Source organism: Cryptotermes secundus, unplaced genomic scaffold (assembly GCF_002891405.2).
Source record: "Cryptotermes secundus unplaced genomic scaffold, Csec_1.0 scaffold213, whole genome shotgun sequence".
NCBI lineage: Eukaryota > Metazoa > Arthropoda > Insecta > Blattodea > Kalotermitidae > Cryptotermes > Cryptotermes secundus.
Window position 1 is genome coordinate 2,666,138 of NW_019731264.1, and position 2,110 is coordinate 2,668,247.

At 41.6% G+C, this 2,110-nt stretch overlaps 1 protein-coding gene across 1 annotated transcript in view; it reads left to right on the forward strand.

Moving 5' to 3' along the window:
- Positions 1-793: 793 nt before the first annotated feature.
- Positions 794-2,110, forward strand: part of LOC111866732 (sodium/potassium-transporting ATPase subunit alpha) — a 338,583-nt gene continuing 337,266 nt past the window's right edge. Inside the window, exon 1 of the mRNA XM_023855940.1 lies at positions 794-839. Within this exon, the coding sequence (XP_023711708.1) occupies positions 810-839 (30 nt within the window). The 5' untranslated portion in view covers positions 794-809. The remainder of the gene's footprint in view (positions 840-2,110) is intronic.

Below are 2,110 nucleotides of genomic sequence, written 5' to 3' on the forward strand. Positions count from 1 at the left end.
GTCCGATCTCCCTAACCAACCACCCCCTGCCTACTTCATATATAAGCAGCGCCTTTGACATCTTATCACTACAGCTACTGCTCTCCGCATTCCAAGCCATTCAACTGCTCTGAAGATGGAGGCGCTACGTTCCTCCGAAACGTCGGCCAAAACGAAGAATACACGGTGCCTAAACCCAGAAGACGACTTTCTTCATTGTCATCGCCGTGAAAACCTCAAAACTTACATAACGTATACTCCTGTTCAGGCGCTAAGGTGGCAGTTATTGAGACGAAGGAATTCTGGAAGCAAGTAGATTGAGACGAGAGATTTAGGAAGAGACAGTTAAGCCGAACCCTCCATAATTCATGATAGTCATTGTGGCGGTTCAACCTGTATGTTCCATACTTAAACTAATTTCAGACTTATTAGTTTGTTTAATTAATTAATTGAATTCAACATTGATTAATTTCGGCACAGTGTGTCTGTATTAAGCTTCATCCGGTCATCCCTCTACTCCGCCCTTGTTCTGAATTGTAACAGACTGATTAATTTCGAAATAATTTAAAACAATAAAGAAACAGGCCTTTAAGTTCTGTCGTACATATGCTAGCCTACGTAGAGATTATATTGACGTCAGATAACATGTTTATCGAGAAAGTTTCGATACCCTTTTACCGTTGAAGTCAAACCCGGCAATCAGTATTGATTAAGTGTTCTAATATTGAATGACCTTCGTTTTTATTCGACTCCGTATGTACTTTGACTCCTACAGTACGCATGACGTCACGCGAATTTCAGCTGGGATCTGGTCTTCTGGCTGTTTCAAGATGGCGGCGAAAGGAATAAACTCAGATCAGGTGAGTGCTGAAAAGCCCATATTCGTATGACAAAACAAATGTTGCGCACTGATTTGTCTTTTCATGCATTCTAAGTGTTTGTGAGATTATAGTATTAATTTAATTGGAGTGCACGAAGTACTGGAACCGGGTGGGTGTGGGGGTGATGCCACTAGCATGAAACCAATACAGACGTCGCTTGTATTTGCGCGGGGACACGCCCATGTTTTTGATGTTTTGTTATGTTGCGTTAGGTCGGATGTGGAAATAAATGTCATTTTCATCTGTCAGAACATTCGAAAATGACATAGTGCCCTAATTAACATACGATAATCTACCTATGTAATAAGTTCGATTCAGGAACTCAGTATCTTAAATAATTTTAATTGCAAAATTGTAAGCAGTGTTTTATTATCTAAAGAGCCCAGATGTAGCCAAACGTACATGAGATGTCATTTAACGAAAAATAAATTGTACAGAGGTTCCAGCAGTGTCAAAATTATGGATGAAACTCTGAAACAGGAATAAATAGTGGCGTATCTGTCTACGGTTTTCAAAATCCTGAAGATGGAGCAGGAAAATAAAATACGTTTATTGTGAATAGTTTTAAGGTATTATTTTTTTTATTGCTAGTGGGGTGGGACTAAGTCCCTTGTACTGCGGCCACTTCTGGCCTGTTGTACCAGCCCCAGATGATAGGTGAGGGTGATTGTGGAGCAGTTGGTGGAATGATTGGCAGGGGAAACCGAAGTACTCGGAGACAACCTTCCCCAGCGCCACTTCGTCCACCACAAATCCCACTTGACCAGAGCCGGGCCGCCGCGGTGGGAAGCCAGCGACTAACCGCTTGAGCTATGGCGCGGCCTAGTTTTAAAGTAACAAGCTGCTACATCTTAGAGAGGCAGTTAGAAGACTGAAGAAAACTACATTATAAGGAGCTTCATAATGTGCAATTTTTCTTCGTCTTCTACAGAAGTAGGCCCTTGGATCTGTTCCGATTCAGAGCTAATTCTGAAACTACGGATGCTTTTCATAGCTAGCGCGAGACTGGTTTCTTCGCAAGGCCTCCACGTATATAAAGCACGGATAAACATGGGCGTAGTGTTAAGAGAGGTCAGGACTGACAATTATCGATCTTGACTAATTATTGTTTACCACTTTACTCTAATGTTGCTAAAGCGATTGAATCAACGAGGATGACATTGGTGGAGCATATACACAGGGTACAGGTGGGAAAGAAATACAAATTTTTTGTTGGAAAACCTGCTGGAAAGAAATAACTCTGAAACACA